Raw genomic sequence first — 26,656 nt, 5'->3', positions numbered from 1 at the left:
GTCAGTATTAGTGGGCTACACCCAGGCTCACTCATTGCGAGTGTGATCTCAGCAGAGTCTCTGTGCTCTTGGGACACTTGACTCACCTGTCTCTCTCTTTCTCTTTTGTGGTTGACGGATTGAGGCCGAGAGCAGGGCAGTGTTCATGTACTGGAGTGTCCAGTTGTGTGTCTGTATGAACCCCTCTCTCTCTCAGTGCAGTGTTCATGTACTGGAGTGTCCAGTCAGTGTGTCTGTATGAACCCCTCTCTCTCTCTCAGTGCAGTGTTCATGTCCTGGAGTGTCCAGTCCGACTCTTAACGTGACTCTCCTCTCTCTGCTTCAGAAGCGCTGGTGCATCTTTTTGAAATCCCTGAGCTGCATGTCGGTGGAGACAGAAGATCAGGACGAGCCGATGGAGGTGGCGGAGACCGTAGCTCAGGAGAGGAAGAGCGAGGGAGAGGAGCAGGCTGCCGGGAAGGACAAGAAGAGGAAGAGGAGGTGCAGGTGAGCAGACAGGGGGGCGCCGCCCGGTCGTGTCTGTGATTCAAGGAGTCTCCTCTTGCTGTTTGATGTCATGGTGACGTCTGTGTCTGTGTCCCTCACACCTGCAATAACAATATTCTTTCCAGGTTCCTTTCCTGGTTCTGTGCCTGCTAAGATCTGGACTGGACTGGACTGGACTGGACTGGTTCGGAGCTGAGGGACACCAGACGACTGGACTGGACCCTAGGGACACCAGGCTGGAGTGGACCGGAGCTGAGAGACACCAGACTGGACTGGACCGGAGCTGAGGGGCCCCAGACTGGACTGGACCGAAGCTGAGGGACCCCAGTCTGTGCTGGACTGAAGCTGAGGGACCCCAGTCTGGACTGCACTTGAGCTGAGGGACACCAGACTGGACTGGAGCTGAGGAGCCCCAGACTGGACTGGACTGGAGCTGAGGGGCCCCAGACTGGACTGAAGCTGAGGGGCCCCAGACTGGACTGAAGCTGAGGGGACCCATTCTGTACTGGACTGAAGCTGAGGGGCCCCAGACTGGACTGAAGCTGCGGGGCCCCAAACTGGACTGGACTGAAGCTGAGGGACCCCAGTCTGGACTGAAGCTGAGGGACCCCAGACCCCAGTCTGGACTGAAGCTAAGGGACCCCAGACTGGACTGTGGAGAACTTTCACATTATCTCCACCTGAGTCCTCAGATCGTCTGCATGACCTTGTATTATTAAGTATTATTTTAAGGTCCTGTGATGATCGTAAGATGGGGGGGGGGGGGGGGGGGGGGTCACTAAATAAACCCTTGACATTAATCTGTATTGTAATTTTTGTTCTTTTGTTAAACATCAATAAAAAAAATAAAAAAAAATCTGTTTAGCTTTTGTTTTTTTCCCTCCCCCTCCCTGAAACGAACGAACAGAGTCTGTCCTTCTCTTTCATCCCGGAGAGTTTGTGGTTGATGGATTGAGGCCGAGAGCCCTCGTCGTCGGCGTGCCACCAGTTGGCGGGGATATAGCAGGGGGGGCATCGTGTCCAATACTCCTTGAAACGGGACAGATTTCAAGCCACCTCCGTCTGAAGAGCAGGAAGTCGACCACGAAGTCCAGGGTGTCCTAGGAAGCTCTTTAGCCATCGTTTGCCCAGCAGCCATCTCACCCTGCAGCTCCCAGCTGGCAGCCCCCTCCCCACTGGAGCCCAGCAGGTGGGAGCCTGGTCAGTACCTGGAGGGGAGACTCCTGGGAAAAACTAAGGTTGCTGCTGGGAGAGGTGTGAGTGGGGCCAGCAGGGGGCTCTCTCACCCTGCAGTCTGTGTGGGTCCTGATGCCCCAGTATAGTGACGGAGGACACTGGACTGTAAACAGGCGCTGTCCTTCGGATGAGACGTCAAACTGAGGTCCTGACTCTCTGTGCTCATTAACAATCCCGGGGTGCCTCTGGATAAGAGTAGGGGTGTTACCCCAGTGTCCTGGCCTGATTCCCCCCCTGGTCTTGTCCCATGATGGCCTCCTAATCACCCCCCCTCTCTGAACTGGCTCCATCCCTCTGCTCTCCTCCCCACTGAGAGCTGCTGTGTGCTGAGCGGACTGGAGCATCATCCAGGTGGGGGCTGCACACTGGGGGGTCTGGAGGGGATCACCCTGACCTGGGAAGAGCTCTGAGTGGAGTGTCCAGAACTGGACCGGGGACACAGACCCCTGGACTGACTGGACCAGGAACTGCCTGGGATAAATCAGTGAATCGATCTGTCAGATCAGCCAACCCTCTGACAATCCAGCAAGCAATTAGATCAGTCAAAATGTCAATGATCAATTAATCAGTCTGGGCTGTCAAATGATTTTTTAAAAGCTCTCCCTGCAAAACCAAAGTCAGCTCTCCCACTGGTTTCTGGAGTTGGTGCTGAACTAACGTCTTTCATTCATTCCCAGACTAAACAACATCCAGCACCACCACTCCTGCTCCCACAAGTCACATTGAGTATGGCTGGAACACCACTTCAAGGGTGTGCACTGGGAACACTGGGTATCCTCTGAACACTGGGCGTGCACTGAGAACACTGAGTATCCTCTGAACACTGGGCGTGCACTGGGAACACTGGGTATCCTCTGAACACTGGGGGTGCACTGGGAACACTGCGTATCCTCTGAACACTGGGCGTGCACTGGGAACACTGCGTATCCTCTGAACACTGGGGGTGCGCTGGGAACACTGAGTATCCTCTGAACACTGGGAACACTGGATATCCTCTGAACACTGGGTGTGCACTGTGAACACTAGGAGTGCGCTGGGCATCCTTTGAACACTGGGAGTGCTCTGGGCATCCTGTGAACACCGGGAGTGCTCTGGGCACCCTCTGAACACCGGATTAACTGAACCGATCAATTAATCAGTCTGGGCTGTCAAACGATTTTTTAAAAGCTCTCCCTGCAACACCAAAGTCAGCTCTCCACCTGGTGTCTGGAGCTGGTGCTGAACTAACGTCTTTCATTCATTCCCAGACTTAACAACATCCAGCACCACCACTCCTGCTCCCACAAGTCACAGTGAGTATGGCTGGAACACCACTTCAAGGGTGTGCACTGGGAACACTGGGTATCCTCTGAACACTGGGCGTGCACTGGGAACACTGGGTATCCTCTGAACACTGGGCGTGCACTGGGAACACTGGGTATCCACTGAACACTAGGCACTAGGGAACACTGGGCCAAGATGGCTTTGCTGTACCTAATCAAACTCTGTTTCTCTTTCAGACTTTAATAAAAGCAGCGCTAATTGTTCAGGTGAGAAAGTATATAACTTCATTAAGGGTTTCCGACCTCTATATAAATTAAAAATAAATTATATGCTGTTTAAAGGGGACAGCAGGGGCTGAGGTAGCCAGGATGGCTGTGCAGGGCGTCATCAAACTCTGTTTCTCTCTCAGATTGTGATGCATGTTGCACTGATTGTTCAGGTGAAAAAGTATATAACTTCATTAAGGATCTCCAGCCTCTACATAAATGAGGAATAAAAGATACGTTGTTTGCACATTGGTTAAAGGGGACAGAAGGGATGCCTTTGTTGTGCCCTGATGTCGTGGGCAGAGCCCAGACGCAATTATCCCTAAGTGATACTCACAATACTACATCATGCTTGTGTTACATAACGCTCATATTACATTACATTTGTATTTCCTTCAGAAAAACGCAGGAAAGGTTGGTGGAGACCTATTAAGGGTTTCTGAAGTCTACACTGGGCAGGTCAAACTCTTGCTCAAGATGTCCTCTTCGACAGGAAGCAGGGCCTGTGCAAGCTGCAATGACCCGAAAGTCCGACCATTATTAAAAATGGCTAATGACGGTAGCTAGCGATTGTTAAACAAGGTAACAGATATAGAAGACAGACAAAAAAAAACACCCTAGATCAGAGAAGGAATGCTTTCCCCTCTGGGTAAGAAAGGCCGACTGCATTTCCGGGGGAGGAAAGCTGCTTTAGAGGAAACACCGGAGAAGCAGAACTCAAACACTGGGAACACTGGGTATCCTCTGAACACTGGGCGTGCACTGGGAACACTGGGTATCCTCTGAACACTGGGCTTGCACTGGGAACACTGGGTATCCTCTGAACACTGGGTGTGCACTGGGAACACTGGGTATCCTCTGAACACTGGGTGTGCACTGGGAACACTGGGTATCCTCTGAACACTGGGAGTGCACCGAGAACACTAGTTATCGGTGTACAGATGCAGCCATTCAAAATGGGTGAGGTATTTCGCGGCATACCGCGACACGCCCACCGGGGTATCACGCGGTTCACGTGTGTCACGTGACTAACTATCCGGCGTCGCCTTGTAAAACCGCCAGGGGGAGCTTAACCTCTCATGTACAGCATTTGAGCCTTTAATTTTAAACTGTGTATTACAGCATGTTAATCATCAGTCATTAAAATGTTGGTATATTTTATGAAAGCAAGATTGCTCAGTTGGACAAAAGTACACAACCTACCTTTATAAGAAATATTTATGCATCAAAGCCTTTACTGAAGATATTACTAATAGTATTAATAATGGATGACTTTGGACAAGCTGTATACTCAAAGTATAATTTCTTTAGCACATTTGTACAAGCACTTGGAATCTGTCCAAGCCATACTTTGTCAGGCATTTTGTTTTACTTCAACGGGCATAAAAACTTCCTTGCTTTTAACAGGGCGTTTCATAATTTCTAACTACAAAAATGATTTAAAATGCGACACCTATCATTCAACTAGAGCTTAAAATATCACAAGGATCCTCAAGAGCACAGCAAAGAGTGTATTAAAAAAGACACTTGTATTTATCAACGCTTTCTTTTCTTATGGAACCACTTCAGAGGGGTGTTCCAGGAATCGGCACTTTAAAGAAAAAAATACACACCAGTATTCCATTTCTCCCTAAACATTGTAAGCTTCGAAGTCTTTAACTAACGTGATACCGGAGTCAACAAGCATACTTTTAGAATTTGATTAAAAGGGAATATAATATGGAATCGCGTATCTCAAGAATTTAATAACGGTATGATTATATCCGTGTACTGCGGCTCTGTGTAGAGCCTGTGTAGGGCTGTTTCGCCTGCCTGTTCATGCGAGCTGTCTTGTAGCCTACTGGTCTAGGTGCGTGACTACCAACTAGCAGGTTGTGTGCTTGAATCCAGCTGGTGCTGGACTTTTCATTTTTATTTATTTATTTTTTAATCGCGTAACATAAACATATTACCGTATGCAAACTGTACTGTATACAGTATGTATATGTATATTTAATGTCTTAACTGTGCCCGTTTAAGTATTGAATATTCATATCTAATTTTACCACTGAAGGGAAATCTTAGTAGCTGAGCATAAAAAAATAGGAGCATACTGTAACGCGTGTGAAGGCCATAAACGATATTAATTTTGGAACATAAACATACAGTATATGGCTGGTCTCGGTACTTTAAAGAAAACATACACGAAACATGGTTTCATTATGAGCAGAATCGGTCTTGAGATATTTTTGACTTGATTTACAGTATTTGAGAGGTATGTCTTAACACCGATACTACAGTGCTTAAGTACTGCTCACGTATATGTTTCTAGGTTTATATTATGCATTTCATACGGTCAAATTACTTTTGAGCAACTAATAAGAACCGCGAAACGGTATGCGTTTTAGTTTCGTTTTGTGCTGGGACCCGTGGATTGATTAGAGATATCAAGTACATACAAGTCATTTTTTAAATGTTGTAGTTCGTCTTGAAAAAATGTTACGAGTACATCATCTATCAACAATTACACAGGTTATGTTTCCATATTGCGGATTTTGGTTACATAATATTATATATGGTTAAATATAATTCAAAATATTTTGCTAACAATGTTAACTGTTTTTGAATAATAAAATGTATTAACTAAGGAGTAGGATGGCACAGTTGTTTGTATGTTTTTTGTTTTGTTTCTTTTTCATAAATACAACAGTAGTACCTGATGTCTCAGTGGCTTTCAAAATTAAATTATGCATGCAAACCTGTGAACTAGAAAGATAACTAAGATATAATATCCATGAAATATATGGCGCTGAAATATGTGTGACGCAGTGGTGGCCTGACACGGTGAGGTGCCCTGGCAGCTGTATGATGCAGTGGTGGCCTGGCACGGTGAGGTGCGCTTGCAGCTATGTGACGCAGTGGTGGCCTGGCACGGTGAGGTGCGCTGGCAGCTGTGTGATGCAGTGGTGGTCGGGTATGTAGAGGTGCACTGGCAGCTGTGTGTTGTGACGCAGTGGTGGCCTGGCACAGTGAGGTGCGCTGGCAGCTGTGTGATGCAGTGGTGGCCTGGCACGGTGAGGTGCGCTGGCAGCTGGGTGATGCAGTGGTGGCCTGGCACGCTGAGGTGCGCTGGCAGCTGTGTGTTGTGACGCAGTGGTGGCCTGGCACGGTGAAGTGCGCTGGCAGCTGTGTGGTGTGACACTGTGGTGGCCTGGCACGGTGAGGTGCGCTGGCAGCTGTGTGATGCAGTGGTGGCCGGGCACGGTGAGTTGCGCTGGCAGCTGTGTGGTGTGACGCAGTGGTGGAAATGTTCACCATGTTTCACCATGCTGAAAATGTTTGTACCAGACGTTTTTGAGGCCTGTTTAATTGTGTCTGAAGTCTGATGTTGTAAATTTTATTGTTAAAAAGATCCATGAAAATGTCACTACTGAAGTTAGCTGGTACTGTTGGTATTGTAAGTGGCAAGTAGAGCTCATATTTTAGATTTTGTGTAGTTGCTAGCTGAACTGTGTGTTGGATGCACATGAATATATTCATTATATGCCAGCGGACCTCACCGTGCCAGGCCACCACTGCGTCACACCACACAGCTGCCAGCGCACCTCACGGTGCCAGGCCACCACTGCATCACCCACCTGCCAGCGCACCTCACCGTGCCCGGCCACCACTGCATCACACAGCTGCCAGCGCACTTCACCGTGCCAGGCCACAACTGTGCCACACCACACAGCTGTCAGCGCACCTCACCGTGCCAGGCCACCACTGCATCACACAGCTGCCAGCGCACCTCACCGTGCCAGGCCACCACTGCGTCACAACACACAGCTGCCAGTGCACCTCACGGTGCCCGGCCACCACTGCATCACACAGCTGCCAGCGCACCTCACCGTGCCAGGCCACAACTGCGCCACACCACACAGCTGCCAGGGCACCTCACCGTGTCAGGCCACCACTGCGTAACACCACATAGCTGCCAGCGCACCTCACCATGCCAGGCCATCACTGAGTCAGAGATTAAATAAAACCTCACTCGCACCAAACAAATTTATATTTCTAAATATCACAACATGATCGAATTTAAGTCTTTTTAATAACAATGAATAGTCACCTAGGCGTTACAATATAAACATTTATATTGATTTAAATAACGTTTTGATTTAAATCGCAAATGCGGGTTTAAATATATGTGTGTTTTGATTCACAATCAGACAAATGCCACATAAATTGATATCTTTGTCTTCTAAGTATCTTAATAAACTTTCAGCATAGCTTTCTCCCCGTTTAGATTTATTTTGGGATCAAACTTGGAAAGATTAGATTGTAATCGTTTTTATTTTTTAAATACATTTTAGAAAAGTGTAATCTATACTAAAAAGCTGTACACCACCTGCTATAAAGATACATATTGTAATACTTTCGGGTTCGGATAGGACAGACACAAGAACTCAGACTTGCGGAGTTAAAGCAAGTTAAAGCCTTGATTTTATATATCACCTTTAAAAGTGGCATCTCAAAGCAAAGTAAATACCCAACACTGATTGTACCCATCTGTCATGCTAATAAAGCAGCTTGAATTGAATTGAGAGGGGGGGGGGTATATTTGCTTTGTGTATAAAGTACATTGTGAATGTTTTCACAGCCTTCACTTTGTCGTTTTTATGCCATTTTTGGACCACGCACGAATATTCCTATGTCCGTATCTTCGCAAGGGAATCAGTGTGAATTTTAATACTAATTAAATGACCGCGGGCACTTTCCACCCCCTCTACATTCTCAGAGTAGAACAGACTAACCTTCTAATGAAAGACGGTCCACCCCCCACGGACAGGAAAAGTGCCCACAGGCACTTAAACTTAATATGGTCAGTAACAGTAAACAGTAACATGGTCAGAAGGAGCACGTACAAACGTTTCCGAAATAACCATATGTAAGACTCTAATGCTTAAAATGTTTAGGGAGAAAGTGGAATACTGGTGTGTATTTTTTCTTATAACTACCAATACCAGCCATATACAGTCTGTAACGTAGGGATTTCTATATGTCTTTATTTAGTGGTTACATTAGTGACAAAGGCTAAACTTTTAGCTTCAGTAACGTGTACATATCTCTCCTTTTTATAAAACGACATGGTTGAAAACTGTTCCAGAGCCACTGTTGTTTCATCAGTGAAAAGTACATCATGAAATGCCTCTCCCTGTTCAATCCACTGGAAAAAAGAAAAGGAGCATAAAGCTTCTGATGGTCATAAACGATATTCATTTAGGAGCAGCATCAGAGGTATGTTTTTAACTGCACTGCATTGGAGAGAATACCATAGTGTGTTTTTTTTTTTACTCCCTGGCGGAAACTGGCTTCCAGAAGAATCAGTATGGCTCAGAGATTAAATAAAACTTCACTCGCACCAAACAAATGTATATTTCTAAATATCACAACATGATCGAATTTAAGTCATTTTAATAACAATGAATAGTCACCTATGCGTTACAATATAAACATTTATATTGATTTAAATCGCGTTTAAATCACCTTTATTTAAAACCCATAAATAAAGCTGATACTGTTTAGACTTTTAATTATTTAAAACTGTATTAAAGCAGCACGATACACAATGCAACGTAAATTGCTATCTTTGTCTTCTGTGTAATAATGTTCACCTCTCTGTCCAGCAAATTTACAATAGTAATAACAATGAACTTTATTGTATATGGCGCCTTTAAAGGTGGCTCCTCAAAGCGCTTTACAGGTTAAAAACAATACTGTTAGGCTGGGAAAACGATTTTTTTTTAAGAAATACAAAATTAGATTTAATGATATGTTCCGGCTTAGACATTAACGAAGAGCATAACGCGTGTACTGTATACACTGCAAGTACAACCCCCCTCTCTGCAGGAGTGCTGGCTGTGACGAATTGAACCGGTTTCACTGGTATTTTCAAAGTAGGAGGCGAGATTTCCAGCGAAAGACACCTCCCCCCCCTCAAAAACCCAGTAAGTACAGTACTTACTAGTTAAAGGCTAGGCTCCCGACTACGGCGAAAGGAACCCTTCTTTAATTAGAAGACAATGAACATATTTTAGCCCTGAATGAATTAATAGCAAACATGGTTTACATAAAAGACATTTTTCCAAGAAAGTTTAGCCTTTGTCACTAATGAAACCACCAAATAAAGACATAAATATAAAACTCTTAAGATTTTTAAAATACATGACTTTGCTAAAATTTATTTGAAAATAAAAACAATTACAACTGCCAGGGGAGAGAGAGAACAGGGGAGGATTGTTGGTTTTGCATATGGGGCGGGGCTATGGAAATTAGGTCTGTTTGGGAATGTGTAGTTACATGTTCTGGCTGTTTGTGAAATATCGTTGTTGAGTATGGAGTGTTGAGGTATTGATTTTGTGTAATGCTTTATGTTGAAAATTGAGGTGGATTTTGTTTATGATAAACAGGATAAACTGGGATGGGAGGAAGGTTTGGTTTTGCATAAGGGGCCGGATTATGTTAATTGGAGGACTTTGCGAGAGTAAAATGGTTTGATATATTTGATTTTGTATTGTGGTTGTTATCTATGTTTTTGGTTGGTATTATGTTTATATGGTTGTTTTTGTTGGTTGGTTGTTATTATGGTTATTAATAATACGATCTATAGTTGAAATCTGAGCCTAAATAAAAAGAAAAAGCAAGTGATTAGGTTTATGAGCAATCTAATTACTTATTCGTTTAAAACGCTATATAAAATAAAGTTTATTATTAATTTGCTGGACAGAGCGGTGAACATTATTATGCATAAGACAAAGATAACGATCCTGATCAGTTTAGAAATCTGTGTACGCTGTAAGGTTTTTACTTCTTAAACTTTTAAAATACACGTTTTGAATAGAAAGAAATCCTCTTCCTGGTACAGTATGTATAGCAAACCAGCATGTCTTTTTTCTCCAATCAGAGGGGTGTCAGATGGTGTCAGCCAATCACCATTCTGAAGCCCTACCATAATCTCTGGTATGGGGAGACCCCAGAATTCTGTCCCATAGTTTAGACAGATGATAGATACTTTTATTGATCCCGTGAGGGAAATAAAGTAAATCATTTTCATTTTAGGAAATTATTAAACGCTCGGTTAAAAGCAAAGGAGATTGTCTGTTATAGTGGACATAAAAACAAGAGTTCGCTGGCATTATATCCTGGAAGACACAGACCGGCGCCAGACCGGTAAAATGCCTGATGAACTAGGGATTGGACAGTTTCCAAGTGCTTGTACAATCGATGGAAATGTTCAAATAAATGTGCAAAAGAAATAAACAAAATAATCATTTATTTCTTTATCATATTGGGTAGCTAATGTCCTCTCTTTGCTAGTTAGTGGCTGTGTTTCTGCGTTGGGTAGCAACGGGTGACTGTTCTCAGGCGGAAGATGTAAACAGCTTAATGTTCGTGTTAAATAATTTTTTTAAATTCAATTAAACGGGCACAGTTAAGACATTAAATATACATATACATACTGTATACAGTACAGTTTGCATACGGTAATATGTTTATGTTACGCGATTAAAAAATAAATAAATAAAAATGAAAAGTCCAACACCAGCTGGATTCAAGCACACAACCTGCCAGTTGGTAGTCACGCACCTAGACCAGTAGGTTACAAGACAGCTCGCATGAACAGGCAGGCGAAACAGCCCTACACAGCCCTGTCGCAGCACACGGATGTAATCATACCGTTATTAAATTCTTGAGATACGCGATTCCATATTATATTCCCTTTTAATCAAATTCTAAAAGGATGCTTGTTGACTCCGGTATCACGTTAAAGACTTCGAAGCTTACAATGTTTAGGGAGAAATGGAATACTGGTGTGTATTTTTTTCTTTAAAGTACCAAGACCAGCTATATACTGTATGTTTATGTTCCAAAATTAATATCGTTTATGGCCTTCACACGCGTTACAGTATGCTCCTATTCTTTTTATGCTCAGCTACTAAGATTTCCCTTCAGTGGTAAAATTCAATATCTACAACGGGCACAGTAAAGACGTTTACAGTAAGTCTTTCTACGACAGACCAACGGACCACGAGTGCCCCTGTCGGTCAACCAATCACGCACCGCGGTATTTTGCGTCATCGCGCGTCACGATGCACAACGCCGTAGCCAATTACCTCCGGTACGTGTCTGTACCGCGCACTTTGAATGGCTGCATCTGTACATCAAAGATGAGCAGTGTGTGTCGTGTTCACAGCTGATAACTAGAAGATTGTCACGATATTAGTTCCCCCTCCTTAAGGGTGCTCCAGCCCTTTCACTTAAGACTTCATTCTCTGCACCTGTTTCCCATTCCCAGCCCACCTTAAAAGCCTGGCGTTGACGCTCATCCGGGCTCTGCATCTGATTTCCGTATCGTGCGAGTCTGGGACATGGAAGCGCCTGGTCCCGTTAAGGTTTTAATCTCGGTTCCCGTTCCTGTTCCCTGTCCTCCGGTTCCGACCCAGCCTTCGTGGTTTTTAACTTGTTCTGATGGATCTTCTGGTTTTGGACTTTCTCGTGTGTTTTGGATATTCCCTTAGGACTTCTCTTTTGGATTGTTCGCCTCGGCCACACCTCCCCTGTGCACCAGCGCACCTTGGACACGCCCCCCTGTCTTCAGCCCCGTATTCCTGCATGACGTTTCCCCAGTGTTTCCCCACTTCGTCGGATTGTGTCGTCCGCATAGGGTCCGGAAAGAACTGTTCGTTACAAAGATGTCTGGAAGAGGCAAAGGCGGAAAGGGACTTGGGAAAGGAGGCGCTAAGCGTCACCATAAGGTTCTCCGTGACAACATCCAGGGAATCACCAAGCCCGCCATCCGCCGCCTGGCTCGCCGTGGGGGAGTGAAGCGGATCTCTGGGCTGATCTACGAGGAGACCCGCGGGGTGCTGAAGGTGTTCCTGGAGAACGTCATCCGCGACGCCGTCACCTACACCGAGCATGCCAAGAGAGAGACCGTCACCGCCATGGACGTGGTGTACGTGCTGAAGCGCCAGGGCCGCACCCTGTACGGCTTCGGAGGCTAAACAGGAGCGGAGCTTCACTACCGGACCCCGACGTATAAACCCAACCCGCCTTGGTTGCCATGGGGGAGTGAAGCGGATCTCCGGGCTGATCTACAAGGAGACCCGCGGGGTGCTGAAGGTGTTCCTGGAGAACGTCATCCGCGACGCCGTCACCTACACCGAGCATGCCAAGAGAGAGACCGTCACCGCCATGGACGTGGTGTACGTGCTGAAGCGCCAGGGCCGCACCCTGTACGGCTTCGGAGGCTAAACAGGAGCGGAGCTTCACTACCGGACCCCGACGTATAAACCCAACTGACCCAGTGACATTTGTCACTGCTGAGGTTGCTTTATGGGTCTATTTTCTATACTGTGCTGATCAATTGGAAATCAAATTGCAAAAAAGACCCGTTCCCACACCTAAGGTCAAATATTAGGAATCAAAACTGCTTGAGTGTATGGAAGCACACAGCTTTATCAAGATTTCCAAGTGCAAGATCTTTTTATTCATAAAAGACCCTATTTATGTTGTATGAGCAATATTAATATTAATACAGAATCTTTTTTCACCAAATAAATGGGCTTCCTGACTTCAGAAAGCCTTCTAGACAAATACTAAAAGAGCAAAAATTCAATTTGGTAAATGAAATGAAAACACATACCCTACCAAACCTTGAGTACAGGCCATTCAGGATGATAATACAAAACCATTTATAATTCAACAAATAAAACCTGTCAACTGGTAATCACCACTTATCATAAAAAAATAAGTAGCAATACACAGTAGGGGACTCTTGGGTGCAAGTTAAATCCATGCAAGAAGGGGGTGTAGTGTTATATTTCCAAATCAGATATGCAAATGAGAGATCTGGCCCAGCCAATCTCAAAGCTCCCTTGGTCTGGAATGGAGCTGCTCCCCTCTTCTAGTTATTCACACTGGAGTTAGGTTACATATTAGCACATTTCATCTAACAGTTGCTGCAGAAACAAAAACGTAAACAAATGACCTGGAATGTGACCACACCTATTAGAATGTAGTTCAACAGATAACTTGTAAACCTTGTCATAAGATTTTTTTTGTTCTACAAAATATACTTTATTCTGCAAAAAAAAAAACATCTCAAAAGGAACATCTCACACATATTAACACTCCATGTAATAAAAAACAACGGCGGAACAGAGATTGATTGTCCATTATCAATCTTTTCAAGTGGGGGCGGATTTGCGCAATTAAGAGAGTCCCTCCAAACCTACCACTTGCTATTGTCCTTTAATCCCTGTATAGGGCCCAAAGTCCATTCCAGCGCTCCCTCGCCGTGGGGAAACCCCATTTGGCGACGTGGTGCTTCGTCCTCCTCCTGAGGTCCTCCATGATCCTCTCCTCCAGCTCCCTCGCCCCTCACTTTATGTTGTGCCGGATGAGAGTGTTCCTCGCCTTCCACAGTCCTTGTTTTGTGAGGGACAGTAGCAGCCCCCACAGGTCCTGTGTCCCCTTGTCCAGTCTGGTGGGTGCCAGCCCCCAGCAGAATGTACTGGTAACTGAGCACCGCATCCTTTCCCAGGAGTTGCATAATGTTGTCCATTCTGCCCCACACCGCCTTGGCGAAGAGGCAGCTCCAGAACACGTGCTCCTGAGTCTCCTCGACAAAACACGTGTCCCGGGGGCAATGCGGATTCCTGGAGATCGAGTGTCTGTAGAGGACCTTTCTGGTAGCCAGTCTCTTGTGTACAGCCATCCAGTTGAGGTCCTTCAGTTGGTTGTCAAGTTCTTTGGGCTGTGTCCTTTCCCAGACTTGTCTTTGTACAAGTCTCTGTGGTTGGTGCAGAGCTCTGGCTTTCTCGTGGCCTCGTACCTCCTGCTCCACTTGACAGCGCGGATGTAGAACTCCGGTCGCCTTCTGCCTTGGGCCCAGTGTTTGACCACTGGACCAAGTGCCTTATTGGGACAGAGAGCCACAGCCCCACAGCCTGACAAAGTACTGGTACTTGTGGCCGATGGGCTCCCGCTGAGCCCGACAGAGGTTGCAGTAGAAGATGCAGTCGAGTTTCAGGGGGAAATGTGGGACATCTCGACCCCCTTCCTCGACCGGCTGACACATCCGGTTTCATCGTGATGTACTAGTACTTGCCGCCCCAGACGAAGCCGAAGATCATCCCTTGCAGCTCTCGTCTGAGTCTGGCCAGCAGCGGGTACACCGCAGACCCAGCATCGCATTCACCTTGGCGATCCTCTCGGTCCAGTTGATGGTCTCGTTGTCCTAGCTCTGGAAGGAAACCCCCAGTATTTTGAGAGGCTCCGTCATCCTGTGCTTTCAGGGCCCGGAGAACTTCAGTTTGCTCTTTCGGCGGTTGAGCTTCGACCCCAAGGCTCTGCAGTATTGCTCCATGACCTGCAGGGCCCTCCTTAGCCCCCTGTCAGACCTCAGGAACAGTGTCGTGTTGTCAGCGTACTGGGAGATCTTCAGGGTTTCCCCCGCGCCTCCCGGTATCTCCAGGCGGTTGATGACAGGGTCCCGTCTCACCGCCTCTGCTAGGGGCTCTGTGAAAAGAACATAGAGAAGGGGTGAAAGGGGGCAGCCTTGTCATACTCCGGATTCCGGGGGAATGAAATCCCCCAGGTTTCCGTTCACATTGACTCTGCTGCCTATGTCAGAGTACAGTATATTAATCCAGAGGCTGAAAATCTCTCCGAAACTGAAGCGTTCCAGCACCCTAAACAGATAGCTATGGTTCACTCTGTCGAAGGCTTTCTCCTGGTCCAGTCATGGGCATATTCCGGTCCTCGCCCCAGGCGCTGGTGTCTCTGGTCAGCTGGAGGTTCCAGCTAACAGATCGCCCTTCCACCCCACACGTCTGGTCGCTGTGGATGATGTGGGGAAGGGCGGTTCTCAGTCTGGCGGTCAGAAGCTTGGACAGGATCTTTACGTCCATGCAGAGCATCGTGATCGGCCTCCAGTTTTTGAGGTCGTCGGCATCTCCTCCCTTAAAGAGCAGGGAGATGACGCCCTTCCTCATGGTGTTTCCGAGTTTCCCCCGCGGAAGATCTCCTGCACCACTTCCACCAGATCTGCCGCCAGGGTGTCCCAGGAGCAGGTGTAGAATTCCTTGGGGAGTCCATCCGGCCCCGGCACCTTGCCATTCTCCATGGACAAGAGCGCCGCCTTCAGCTCCTCGGCCGCGATCAGACCCTCCAAGTCCTCCCTCACCTCCTCCGGTACTCGTGCCTTCAGCTCCTCCAGAAAAGCATCACCTGCCTCCACCTCCGTTTGCTTTTCTGAAAAGAGCTCATTGTAGAAAGTGGTGGTCGCTTCTACCTTGTCGCTCTCGTCCAGCACTTCCTCTCCATCTCTCCGTCTCAGGCTGTAGATCACCATCTTTTTCTGGGCTTCTCGGACCTGATTGAAGAAATAAGAGGAACAGGTTTTATTATTTTCATAATGCTCCCTTTGTGCCTTGACCAGGAAAGCCTTGGCTTTCTTGGTGTGCAGCTTGCGGATCCTTTCCTTCAGGTCCCATGCCCAGGCTGAATTGAAGGCTCCTCCCCTGTTAGCCAAGCTGTACTCCTCCTCTAGTTGTTTCGGGAGTTGCGCAGCTTCCTTCCTCTCCCTGGCTGCCTTCCGTCTGCAGTACGTCTGCGCCAGCGTTCGGGTCCTGTCCTTCATGAACTCCCACCATTCCACCACGGAGCTGTAGCCATCCTTCATGTCGACCCAGCTTGCGTAGTCTTTACTGAACAGTGCCCTGAAGTCGTCTTCCTCCAGTATCTCCCGGTTCAGCTTCCAGTACCCACGACCGAATGCAGGCAGGTTGGTGTTAGCCACCACTGTCACGCACTCATGGTCGGAATACCACTCCGGGGACACCATCGCCGACTCCAGGGAGCAGGTCGTGTGCAGAAAGATGTAGTCCAGGTGGCTGCACACTCCCCGGGAGTATTTCCCGTCGTTAGGGCGGCACCCTCTGAAACCGTCTACCAGGGAGAACTGCTTGAGTAGCGACTCCAGCTCTGCTGAGCTAGCGTCGCTCCCCTTCTCCCGGTCGACGTTGAAGTCCCCGCCAAGCACCACCTGTCTGTTGGTGGTGCAGCAGCTGGCCAGGTCAGCAAACACTTCCTTCCGGAGAGAGGGTTCCGTCGGAGCATAGACGTTAATTGCTCTCAACTTCTGCCCCCTCCAGTCGATGTCTGCGACCAGGATCCGGCCCTGCACCACCGAGAAGGAGGAAACCAGCGTCATCTCTGGGTTTCCGAGGAGGATTCCCACTCCGGAAGAGTGGACCCCTCCTACGCTCCAGCATGATTCTCCCTTCGTCCATTCCCTGCTGAATGTCAGCTTGTCGCTTTCATCCTTCAGGTGGACCTCCTGTAAGAAACAAACTGAGAAAGACTTTGAGGCCAGATCATGAAAGACTCCCCGTCTTTTCACCGGGTCTCTTAGGCCTCTCACGTTAGTTGTTAGAAAGATAAGTTTCATAGTCATGATTAAACAAGTGAAAGTTGAACCTCCTCTCTTTGTGCTTACAGTGGAAAACTTGGGAGTCTACATCTGGGCACTGTTTAGCCTAGATGTAACTCCTCTCGTTCGGGTCCTGGGGGGAATATGCTGGGCTCCCTCCAGGTCTCGCTGGGGACTGAAAGGTAAACATGCTGGACAGGTCCAGCCCTTCCATCAGTCCCGGCTCCAGGGCGGCTTCAAAGTAATCCTAGTCTTCCTCGAGGATACTCTCCGCCACCGCTTCGGGAAGGCTCTTTTCTTCCCTTTCTCCAGGAGTTTCGTGAACCTCCAGTTGCTCCTTGGCCTAGGGGGAGGGGGGGCTCCATTTCCTGGGCTGCCTCTTCCTGTTGTTCCTGGGCCTCGGGGAAGGGGGTTCCGACTTCCTGTGTTGCCTCTTCCTGTTGTCCCTGGGACTCGGGGGAGGGGGTTACCTCTTCCTGGGCTGCCTCCTCCTGTTGTCCGTGGGACTCAGGGGAGGGGGGTTCCATTTGCTGGGTTGTTACTTGTCGTCTTTGGGCCTCGGGGGGGAGGGTTTCCATTTCCTAGGTTGCCTCCTCCGGTTGTTCCTGGGCCTCGAGGGAAGAAAGTTCCATTTCCTCCAGGACGAGGAAACGGTTCTCCCTTACCATTCTTTTTTTCTGTCCTTCCAAAGGTGGATCCGCCCTGCCTCTCTTCTCCCACTTTCGCTTTCCCTTCTTGCTGGGAGTTATCCAGGGCCCTTCCTCCGGTCGGCCATTTTGTCCGTCGTCCTGGCAGCCATCTTGTGGCACTGGTGCGGCTGGGGGTGTGGCCTCAGCAGTTTCGGTTCTCTGCGGGGGAGGTGCGGGTTCTTTGTTCTCACTTCTCTCCCTTTGTCTTGAGACCGGTTTCTGCTGGCCGGCTTCCACCACCTGCGCAAAGGAAGGTTTGCTTACCTTGCATTGGTGAAAGAGGTGTCCCTCGGCGCCGCATCCGTCGCACTTTTTGGCTGCCCGGCAGGTTTTTGCCAGGTGCCCCTCTTCATTGCAGTTGTGACATCTGACGATGTCACACGTGTTTGCCTTGTGGCCGAACTGTCTGCACTTCTTGCAGAAATCCAGCATCCTGGGGTAATAAAGATATCCCCTGTCGGATCCGATGTTGAAACCTTCTCATAAGATATGAAGGACAAGTACTAAAAGAACAATAAATCCTGTAAAGAAAGTTTACTGAAACTGACATATCCTGCCTAACACAAGATTTCAGGCCAGTTGAATGTAAGAGCATTTCAAATTGAACACAAAACGTGTAAAATGGCTTTCAAACTAACCTGCTCATAAAGAAGATGTTGAAGAATGTGGTTGTAACGTTTAGTGCATATAAGAAAGAGACCTCATGGTTTTGTTTCAAATGTTGTATGCAAATATGATATCTGGCTAACCAATCAGAAAGTACTTTGCTTATCCAGCATCCTATCAAACAACATTTGCAGATTTACACACAGTAGTTCATTTAACAGTTTCAGAAATATACATGAACAAATGCAACTGTTTGTTAGGTTTTACATCTTGAAATTAAAGGCACAAGAAAATTCTGTGCAGGTGCCGAGGAAAGAGCTTCACTTAAAGTCAGCTGACAACAGCAGTGCTCTTGAAACTATCATACAAGATCTTTTTATTAATAAAAATCCCAATTAACTCATTTGAAAATTATTGTTAAACACATCTATTTTTTTACCAGAAAACAGACTTTCTGACTTCAGAAAGCCTTCTAGACAAATACTAAAAGAGCAAAAATTCCATTTGGTAAATGAAATGAAAACACATACCCTACCAAACCTTAAGTATAGGCCATTCAGGGTGATAAAACAAAACCATTTATAATTCAACAAATAAAAGCTGTCAACTGGTAATCACAGCTACTCATAAAAAAACTGAAGTGGCAATACACAGTAGGTGACTCTTGAGTGCAAGTTAATTCCATGCAAGAAGGGGGTTTAGTGTTACATTTCCAAATCAGATATGCAAATAAGAGATCTGGCCCAGCCAATCTCAAAGCTCCCTTGGTCTGGAATGGAGCTGCTCCCCTCTTCTAGTTATTCACACTGGTGTTAGGTTACATATTAGCACACTTCATCTAATTCAGTTGTTTCAGAAAAAAAAGTAAACAAATAAACTGGATTTATTTGTTGGAGCTTCACCAATCTGTTTTTCCACCAAATAAATTGGCTTTCTGACTTCAGAAAAACCTTCCATTTATTTTTTAAGAACTATTTTAATTTCACAAACAAACACAAAGAATCACAAATTAGGAAACTTTAATAAATATACCCAAAACAATATATATGAAACCATCTCTTTAGGTTATAGTGCTCTAATAATGGACAGGGCCAGGCTACCTGCTCCCTTGACTGAAACCTCAATGCCTTTGAACACCCCCGTGTTCCTCAACCTCCTGTTTTTATTTCGTCAGCACCTCTGAACTCATTTCCATGAAGGACTATAGAATACTGGCTTAGCCAGGTGCGAATGTCCTCCATCTTTGCAAACTCTGAGAACAAAACAACATGCACAGTTGAATATGGATCTTCCCATGGGCCTGAACTATCACTCTTTTTGACTCAAAAAACTCCACACATTGTTCAAAGCGAGGGGAGGTAGCAGTAACAACTTCAAACGTTTTCTCCACATTCTACAGATCTCTAGAAATAGAGGAGGTCAGGCTGCAAAAGTGGGGGAATGGAAAAAATCTTCTCTCCAGAATGTGGAAAAACTTTCCTGGATTGAGTCCTTTTCTCTGCAAGTCACTCCTCCCTGCCTCGTGCAGTGTAGTGATTGTCACATTCTCTTAACACACCGAAGGGTTTCAGTTCGAAAGCAGGAGGAAACAAGCTATCTCTTTTATCAAAATTTTAGCTCTCCCTACAGTGCTTAATGGGGCTCTTTTCTACACTGAGCTGCTTATTTGGAAAACATAAGGGAAGAGAAAAGTTTCCCTTATTGGGAGTTTAACCCAGGCCACCTGGGTGAAAACCCAGAATCCTAACCACTAGACTATACAGGAGCACACAGCCTCACAAACAATGTGTAATTTCTGTCTTTATAACGCACTTGTTTCATAGCTAGCTGGCACTCAGAGTACTGCAAGATCTATTTACTGAGAAGTATAACGTCAGGACTATAACCCCAGCTTTCAGGGGGACTGCAACCTTAACACAGAGCCTTAGACCACTCAGAAAAGGTTTGTTGGCTTTTATAAGTAATTACATGTGTGAAATCTATGTCTCTCAGGCCTGTGAGACTACATCACAGAAGTGCAAACTTGGAAGAAGGGCTTAGTAAATAGGGCAACAATTGCGACACGCGCCAAGCCTCTTATGTCCACTGCACATGCAGACTTTGAAAGGGGTCTCAGATTTTATGGGTACTCAATTCTATACAACACTGGCAAGATGGAGTAAAGGAGCAGACCCTTTAAGAGACAAAAACAACACATTGTTACAGCCAATGTTAATTAAAAGGGCAGCACAGCGTTGGAACTACTGTCGCGGATGTTATAAGGCCATGCCGTGGAATGGCCAGGAGAGCAAAATAGGCCCTATGTGTAGTGGCAAAACGGGTGTTAGCCTGTTTAGGAGGTCAGATGATGTCAGGTAGAAACTTAAGCCCTCAGGCCGCGGAGGAGATGGCCTGGTGCTAGGCAGGTCTGAAGACATATGAACCCTCAATACTGAATGAGGAGGAAAGGGTGACCCGGAAATATATAGCCCCAGACAAAGACAAACCAGAAGGATAAGCAAAGCACAGGGAAACTAGGACAGGACAGAGTGGGAGCACCCTCTAGCTGTAGAGGGTGTGACAACTATTAGTTTTGAGTGATTGAAATCCATTTTCAATGGTGTTTTTCCTGCTCATAATATTACCAGTGAGAAAGAGGATTGTGAAACCCCCATTGCTTAAAAAGCGAGTGCGTTGGTGGTTATAGTAAGAAGTTTCCATAAAATGAAGCATTATATTTTTGTAATACGTTTAGTGGCTATAAAAAGTATTCACCCCCCTTGGCCTTTTCACATTTTATTGTGTTACGATAAAACATGATGTATTTAACTGAGAATTGTTGCCACTCATCAACACAAAGTGCTCTATAATATCAAAGTGAAAAAATTCCAGACATTTTACCAAGTCATCAAAATAAAAAACACTAACCCTAACACTCAATACCCAGTTTATAAGGTGAAAAATTATGTTTGAAGCACAGCAAAGTTCTAAAACCAGCATTTGAAAAGCATCCAGAAACATAAAATGTCCATTTCTCAAAAGTAAAATCTTTAGCTTTGAAAGATTGTTATCCATGTTTTCATTTTTTATTTTTTTACATAACATGCTTTCGAGAAATAAACTGCCTATTACAATGAAGGCAGCATTAGCAAATGTGCATCTAGCTTTGTTAAATAAAATCAGGACGTTTACCTGTCTCAGATTGATCACTCTTTGCAGGCACACTACGGAAACCCGCGGATGTGAGCTGGGAGAATTGACTCTTACAAAGAGTGTTGACCTAAGAGAAAAGGACTCCTCCTCTCAGTAATACATTTCCACATGTTGAAGAGTCGATTTTCCCCATTGCTTTCCCATATTTTTCGGTGTGGTTATTGATCACCAGTTATCTGCCAAGTCACAGTGAAACTGTTACAGTGAAAAGATTAATAATATTTATTTTATTGGAATACATGTGTAATGTCTCATTCTTACAAGCAATTTTTAAGGAAACACTAGTGTAAATTATAGTGTAAATAGACAGGAGCTATTATAATGTTAAATACTAGTTGTGATAGGTGAAGCTGCATCCAAGTGCTTGGTATGAATAGGTTATCTACGGAGTCTTTGACTTATCTACTCAGATGAGGAGCTAGATCAGTCCTTTTTTTCCTCAATTTGAGTCACCATCAAGACGTAACATGGTCAAAGATGAACAGGAAACCTAATTAATGAGAACACCTGTATCACCCAAAATTGAATTCATAAACCTGAGATTAAGAGTTCCATGCTCTACTGACTGAGCCAATCAGGCACTGGTTAAAGTGCCAATCTAGTCCCTGCTCACGTCAATTTGAAAAGGTATACTTGCTGGCTTTTAATCCTGTTTGGACCGGAGTCTAGTGAAGCACATTGTATTCTTACTTGATTACTTAAAGCAGAGCAAAAGTCAGTGTAGCGGCGAAGCTTATTAATAAGAAAGAATTAAGTGTTCTGAGCTTTCCCAAATGGTCCCATCTCTGTTCATCTCTGTGGTGCAGCCACAGAGAAACTATTCATGCAGGCTGATTTAAGGTTTCCTTTGATAAGGGACAGCTCCCAAAGGGGGATGCACTTAGCTAAGCCTGGCTATCATGATCAATGGTCATCCATTGGCACCTATCTGTCTAGGGAGTGCCAGATGGACATCTGGACTGCATTCCTAAGTGTCAGGAGTAAGTGACTCATATCTCACCTTGATCAGCCAATCAGAAACTGGTAGGGCCGAGTAACCCACGTGGGACTCTGATGCCCATGGAACTTTCAGCCAATCAACGAGCTGAAGTTCCTCCAGGTAAAAACAGGCAACACAGAGGGCCTGAGAAGATTCAGTGGAGAATTCTGTGGACTTTTCTAAAGGGAATTCAAAGGAGAATTCCAGGGGAGGACGGCCCAGGAGCAGAAGGCTCCCAAGGGCAGGACATTCTCGCAGAGCACCTCCTGACCATCCTGAGACTCAGCCCAGACAACCACGGAACGGCCAGTGTGTCCGAGTGCCAGAACTTTCCTTTGTTCTAAGAGTCTAGAGTGGAGGTTGCCAGAGAGTAACCAGAGGATCCACCCGAGGTTAGCACCAGCAGCAGGTCTCATGAACAGGTCAGAACTGTGGACAGCTGAATCACTATTCAGAACTAGCTCTTCATCAGTAACGAACCGGTCCTCTTCCTGACTTGCTGGGACCCACAGTCATCTTTTCTCCTGTGCACAAACTTTGCTAGTTAAAGCCAACACTAACTAGCCGGTCAGTGAGCATCAGCAGCGCACCGGTCTAAATGAATGATATACTGAACGTATGTCCTCTTGATATATGTAACTCTTTGTAACTGAATGAATATATATCTTTTGTATTCTGATAACCCTCTCGATAAGATCTGTTAGGTTTACATGCATATTTTATGTATTAATAAATGTATCCTCGTGTATTAGTACCTGTATCTGCGCGTTTGAGTTATGTCGCATGGTTGGATTCTAAAGCCATCAAAAGAATCAACTTTGTGATTTACTGTTACAATTAATAATTGTCCCCGTAAATGCCCAAACCCTACAGAACTGGTGCCTTCAGAGAGCCACTACATTACATACAGTGCCTTGCGAAAGTATTCGGCCCCCTTGAACTTTTCAACCTTTTGCCACATTTCAGGCTTCAAACATAAAGATATAATTTTTTTATTTTATGTGAAGAATCACCAACAAGTGGGACACAATTGTGAAGTGGAACGAAATCTATTGGATTTTTGAAACTTTTTTAACTAATAAAAAAATGAAAAGTGGGGCGTGCAAAATTATTCGGCCCCTTTACTTTCAGTGCAGCAAACTCACTCCAGAAGTTCAGCGAGGATCTCTGAATGATCCAATGTTGTCCTAAATGACTGATGGTGATAAATAGAATCCACCTGTGTGTAATCAAGTCTCTGTATAAATGCACCTGCTCTGTGATAGTCTCAAGGTTCTGTTGAAAGCGCAGAGAGCATCATGAAGACCAAGGAACACACCAGGCAGGTCTGTAATACTGTTGTGGAGAAGTTTAAAGCCGGATTTGGATACAAAAAGATTTCCCAAGCTTCAAACATCCCAAGGACCATATTTGGCGTCCCTGAGCCGGTTTTCTTACATATTTGGCGTCCCTGAACGGGCGTGGCAAGACTGAAATGAGTCAACCAAGCGAAATAATTCATATAAAACGCCGTGGGTTTCATACACGACAATACAGTGTGCTGAAAGCCGAAAGAAAAAGTTCCCCTTGCTCTTTAAGCAGTGCTTGATTGTTTTGTGATCTTTTGCAATCTACCGGGTTGATTGCATACTTGATCTTGTGGTTTTCTGTGGTAAAACTGTGATTTCGTACTTAAAAGTAATACTCTTTAAGTTTAACGATGGTTGCTAAAAGGTCTGAATTCGAGTCGTTATTAAGCACTCTCTCTAGCAGCGTCAGGTCTGTCCACAATCTCTTCCATATCTCCGTCAGCGGAGAAGCTAGAATAAATCTCCATTCTCTGAGAGAGCTAGCGAAGGGCATAAAGAGATTTGACCCCGCAGTGTCAGAGAATAATATCGAGAGTTATATTCAAGACCTCAGGTATACCCTGCAGGACTTGCCAAACGCCACAGAACAGGAGAAAGTGTTTCTGGTTAGAAAAACTACCAGCAGAGCTGTACATGAGTGGATGGCTAGGCAGATGAAGAAAGTCTGTAATTACTTTGTGCAGCTATGTCAAGCACTTATCGAAGAATACAGTGCGTTTATTGACCTGACTGCCGTGATAGCCGCCGCACTTAATATTAAGCACGAGAGAGCAGAGTCCCCTCGCGAATATTACGAGAGACTTAGACGAACTTATTTTGCAGGGCGAAATGATGAGGGTTGCGAAGAGAACACACATTTCAAGGGTTTTTTCATTGCGAATCTCCACCGTCAGTCAGAAAGATGATCTTAATGCATACAGATGCACAGACCATGAAAATGACTGATATTAAGAGATTCGTGCAGAAAGCCTGGGAGTATGATGTCCAAAGTCGCTCTGAGCAAAAAGCTGTTAAAGCGACTGTGTTCGCCGTCAGAGCCAGCAAGGTTAATTCCCTCCAGCTCGAAGGAGCACAGGCTCCTGAGCTGGCTAAGCCCCGTTCCAAAGCACTCACACAGGACCGCACCCAGCGTCCTAAGTGCCATGAGAACACCGGGGGAGGGAAAGGGTTAGAAAAGGCTGAACAAAAGGATTCAGTAGCCGCCCGCCTGGCCAGGCTTGAACAAGCTTTATTAGGACAGGGACAACTGCTCCCCAAGGCTGCCGGAAGCGTGAATGAGCTGATACTCTCCACTGGAGGAGGCGGAGACCTGCCCCTTCTCCCTCCCTCAGTCTATCTGTTTAAACGGAAGGGTTCCTGCCTGAATGAGGTCAGCCACTCCCAAGTGAGTGCTGACTCCACCCCTGAAGTCACAGAGCAGGCAGTAAAACACAGAAGAAAAGCAGGAAGCTTTTACCTCAAGGCTGCCATGGGAGATGTCTTACCTAGTGAGACACTGATTGACACTGAGGTTGAGAGGTGTTTGATGTCACACGGCAAGCTCAAACGGGTAGAAAAAGAAAAGGGCATGCGACTCAGAGAGGAACTGTTGATGGATCACCAGAAAGGCAAAGTGTGGAAACAGGTCAAGGCTCCTAAGCCTTCTGTACAGAAGGAAAGGGGGGCCAAGAGGCAGACTGTGCTCACACAGTGCCCACCGAACACAGAAGCCTATGTGAAGATTCCTTCTGTTCCCTCTGGACAAGAAATAAAAATATTTTCTTGTTCCCCGGATATACAGGGAAGTCGTGTCCTGGCCGAGATCCCATCAGCCTCCATGGCACAGGAGCGGTGCTCCAAGCAGCCGCCTGATCCACCAGGTAAAGCACAAACCTTTTACATTCCTAAAGAGGAGCAGATCTCCCCACCTGGCCATGAAAAGGAGCTTTCCCTGTGCACCCTGGCACCCAAGAGGGGTCAGGAACACCACCCTGCAGGGGTGGAAGGGATCCAGATGGCAGGAGAGCAGGTTGGTGATGTAGCCCTCACCCTTAGCCCTGAGAGGTCCTCTGTTAGTGAGGATCTGCTTGAGGAGCTGTCACAGGGCCACCGCCAGGTGCCCCTGGTGCAACATTCACAGGTTAGACAGGAGGTCCAGCTGGACGCTGAGACTACTGCACTGTGGACACACCTGATCCCAGATGCTGATTCCCTCTGCTGTGACCCAGGGAACCTGCAGTCAGGTAACATTATTTCTCACAACTACCAGGTAGTGAGTGAGACTGACCTGATTGTTCCTGCCTCAACGGCAGGGTTGCCAACACACCCAGTCCCCCAGAAGGGACAGGGAATGAAAGCCGAGCCGGTTTTCTTACAGCCACCAGCTCAGTCTGTCAGTCTGAGTCTGACCAACAGTGGTTCACCCAAACTGGAGCTGGATGGTCAAGTCACCCGCCTGCCAGTGCAGGACATCGCAAAGAGGGGTGTCAGAATCCCTGCCTGCACTGACATGGGCCTGGTGGGTGATAGCGAGTTCAAAGACAGTGAACTAGCTATCCCAGTGCTGGGGCAGCTCCCTGAACCCCTAGAGAGGGAAGGGGGGAGCGAGCAGGTGTCCTACACCTACCCCCAGGAAGTGTGCAGGGTGGACCTGAACAGTGAGAATGGGATAACAATCCCAGATCACTCAGGTGCTCTAGATGACCACTCAGCCGAGGGTCAGGCATGCTCCACCGCTGCACCGCCCCCTGCAGGGTTCCTAGAGCACAGGCATGAACAAATTGAAAAAGCAGATGCCCTGGAAAAGGAGGAACAGCATCAGCAGCTGTGTCAGATCTCCCCAGATTTCCAGGATGTTGGTGCCCAAGATGCCACAGGGCATACTGAGAAAGACACCATGTACACGCTGCGCCAGCTTAGAAAGGCAACAGTCACTCAGAAGGAGATGACTGGGATCAGCCACCCGAAAAGACTTTTGGGAGGACTGATTGCTGCCGCCACTGTTGCTCATTTGCTTTTTCTGGTAGGTTTGTGTGCTACTGGCACTCTCACCCTGACTGCCCCAAGAAGGCAGGTGTCAGAGATGCCAGAGGGTAGTGACAGACTGTATCAACAGCAGCAAAAGTTGGAAAGCTTAGGGAAAACCCTAAAGG

At 46.4% G+C, this 26,656-nt stretch overlaps 1 protein-coding gene and 2 non-coding genes across 3 annotated transcripts; 1 reads left to right on the top strand and 2 right to left on the bottom strand.

Annotated features, from left to right (window-relative positions):
- Positions 1–11,965: 11,965 nt before the first annotated feature.
- On the top strand, positions 11,966–12,277 carry LOC148665999 (histone H4-like). The gene has a single exon (XM_088631689.1). It carries the CDS (start codon positions 11,966–11,968, stop codon positions 12,275–12,277), a length of 312 nt encoding a protein of 103 aa, XP_088487815.1.
- Positions 12,278–12,833: 556 nt separating this feature from the next.
- LOC148665998 (U7 small nuclear RNA) lies at positions 12,834–12,889 on the bottom strand. Its single transcript, XR_015938953.1, has one exon. It is a non-coding gene; the product is annotated as a U7 small nuclear RNA (small nuclear RNA).
- Positions 12,890–18,450: 5,561 nt separating this feature from the next.
- LOC148665997 (U7 small nuclear RNA) lies at positions 18,451–18,508 on the bottom strand. Its single transcript, XR_015939007.1, has one exon. It is a non-coding gene; the product is annotated as a U7 small nuclear RNA (small nuclear RNA).
- Positions 18,509–26,656: the final 8,148 nt, after the last annotated feature.

The sequence above is a fragment of the Lepisosteus platostomus genome, chromosome 5 (assembly GCF_059453375.1).
Source record: "Lepisosteus platostomus isolate fLepPlt1 chromosome 5, fLepPlt1.hap1, whole genome shotgun sequence".
Classification (NCBI taxonomy): domain Eukaryota; kingdom Metazoa; phylum Chordata; class Actinopteri; order Semionotiformes; family Lepisosteidae; genus Lepisosteus; species Lepisosteus platostomus.
Note: the sequence above shows the minus strand (reverse complement) of the source record. Positions and strands in the feature narration are given on the sequence as shown.

Bases quoted from the DNA above. Each gene is read 5' to 3' on its own strand.
- LOC148665999 (XM_088631689.1), top strand. From the start codon at position 11,966: ATGTCTGGAAGAGGCAAAGGCGGAAAGGGACTTGGGAAAGGAGGCGCT.